Source organism: Eptatretus burgeri, chromosome 15 (assembly GCF_056783735.1).
Source record: "Eptatretus burgeri isolate ZD-2024b chromosome 15, Ebu_testis_v1, whole genome shotgun sequence".
NCBI classification, from domain to species: Eukaryota; Metazoa; Chordata; class Myxini; order Myxiniformes; family Myxinidae; genus Eptatretus; species Eptatretus burgeri.
The window spans coordinates 42,921,864-42,924,363 of record NC_140975.1 but is presented as its reverse complement, the minus strand read 5'-3'; the positions used below and the strand labels follow the sequence as shown (position 1 = coordinate 42,924,363).

At 40.8% G+C, this 2,500-nt stretch overlaps 1 protein-coding gene across 1 annotated transcript in view; it reads right to left on the bottom strand.

Moving 5' to 3' along the window:
- The window catches only part of LOC147012052 (arf-GAP with dual PH domain-containing protein 1-like), a 111,838-nt gene that overhangs the window by 2,647 nt on the left and 106,691 nt on the right, over nucleotides 1-2,500 (bottom strand). The window contains exon 10 of the mRNA XM_085858130.1: nucleotides 1,949-2,026. Coding sequence (XP_085714256.1) covers nucleotides 1,949-2,026 — 78 coding nt within the window. The remainder of the gene's footprint in view (nucleotides 1-1,948; nucleotides 2,027-2,500) is intronic.

Here is a 2,500-nt window from a genome sequence, read left to right as displayed (position 1 = left end):
TTTCCTCTTATTCAGACACTCCAGTGTGGCTTTAGTTTTGTGCTTTGGATCATTGTCCTGGTAAAATGTGAATCTCCAACTCAGTTTCAGATTCATGGCTGATTCAAGCAAGTTTTCATCAAGGATTCTCCTGTACTTTGCACCGTCCATTGTCCCTTCTATCCTAACACCTTGCCAGTCCCTGCTGATAAAAAGCAGCTCCATAACATGATGCTGCCACCACCATGCTTGACAGTAGGGATGGTGTTGTCTGGGTGATGTGCAGTGTTAGGCTTGCGCCAGATGTAACACTTTGAATTTAGACCAAAAAGTTCAATTTTTGTCTCGTCTTACCACAAAACTTTTCTCCAAACGCCTACAGTATCATAAAGATGCTTTTTCACAAATTCTACATGAGCTTTTAGATGCGTATTTTTTCAGTTACGCCTTCTTTCTTGCCACCTGTCCAGAGAAGTCACCTTTGTGAAGGGAATGGGACATTGTTCATCGATGAACACTGACCCCCATCTCGGACATAGAGACCTGTAGATCTTTCAAAGTCATTGTTGGATTTACAGTGACATCCCAAACCAGGTTCCTGCTTGCCTGGCTGATGAGTTTGGCTGGATGACTTCATTTGGGTAGTGCCTCGGTGGTATGATAAGTCTGACACTTCTTAATGATGTATTTGACCATACTCAAAGGGATGACGAGTGACTTTGAAATCTTCTTATAACCCTCTCCTGAACGGTGCTTCTCCACCACTTCATGTTTGACTTGTTCAGAAAGCTCATTGGTCTTCACATTTTGCCTTGTTGGTTGATGATGTGAGTTGCTCCTTAAAACTCCTTCAATAATTGGGGGAGCTTAATTTTTAAGTTAAACCATTGATTACATGCAGGTGAAACATATTATACTTATTTTGTGACCTTTCAAACAAATAAATTACTCCTGAAGTGATTTTGGGTTAATTAGGGAAAGAGTTCGAATCATTATGTCACTGAGAATCATCTGACTTTCTCTGTTAATCGAGCTTTTTCACATTTTATCTGAAATTTTTAGCTTTATCACTATGGAGTAGTTTGTGAAGATGCCATATGTTATGTTTGATTTGAAGCATCATGAAATAAGCTCAGGTGGAATCAAAATGTGAAAACTTTAGAGGGGGTGAATACTTTTACAGAGCACTGTATATACGTCATATTGTTTTTGGTCTCATCTCTCAATTGTGAAGAATCACTTTAAAATTTTTAAAATTCTCAGATCCAGATTCAGTTCCGGATCTTCACCAAAATCGAATTGGGTTTTCCTTGTCATACAATCAACCTATCCACCAAATTTCGGCTGAATCCGTCCATAATGTTTTGAGATATCGTGCTGCATATAGTTTTTGGCCATATTTCTCAACGGTGAAGAATCACTTTAAAAATTATAGGATCTGAATCCGGATCTTGACCAAAATCTAATAATAATTAATCCTCGTCACACACCCAACCTGTCCACCAAGTTTTGTCCGAATCTGTCAATAACTTTTTCAGATATCATGCTCACAGACAGACAAGCAGGAAAAGATAACCTCCGTATGAAAGCGTACCTCTATTAGATAATACCCTGCCTTCAGAGCACCAGGATGACATCTTGCAACTCAGATTCCACATTTTAAAGGTGTGTACACTTCTGATGTCTAAATTCCTGTCTGCGTGGTCAGTGCTCAGGTGACCGAAAGAAGGCTCTTCCCTTCACGATCTGTAATCTCCTTCAGTCGGCAACTTAGTAGACTCCCGAGCCCCCAGGTAAGCCATAAATAAAAATATTATCATTGTTATTTTCAGCAGCAACAGCAGTAGAGCACAGAAATTGTTCCTGCAGCACTGAGGATCTGAGCAATAAAAGGCAAACACTTAGCTACAATACAATAGGAGGCCATTTGGCCTCAGCCATGGATGCAAATTGAAATGGCTTTGCATACCAGTGGATCTTTAAAATACATGAGTCTGCGATCACCGGAGTCCAGCGTGAACCAGCGCTTTCGGAAGCTCTCTTTTTGCTGCATTCCAAGGAAAAACAGATCATTAGTTATTTAGTGTAAAAAAGGCACCTTATTTATATTTCACACCAATGAACATAACATATAAGCATAACTCTTACTATTTGGAGGAAACAACGATATAATAGAGGTCAGAGTGGCCCACTCCTGACAATGTCTGGAGGGCATGAGTATGCATGCCTGGTGTTGGCTTTATGGTAGGGTGGTGGGTGTGGGATCCTCGGGTCCTGAGTTCAAATCTTGCTTGGACTATTGAATTAATACCAGGTGGGGTTGACTCAGCCTGTCATCCTTCTGAGGTCAGCAAAATGAGTACCAGCTTAATGGGATGATTGAGCCATTTGAGTATCCTGTGTTGGAGTGGCAACCTATCCAGGATTGTACCCAATAGCCCAGGAAACTGTTTCAGCAGCGCCAACCCTCTGTACAGAGTATGGTCCCAATGGATGGATGAGCATGTACAAACTAGATACT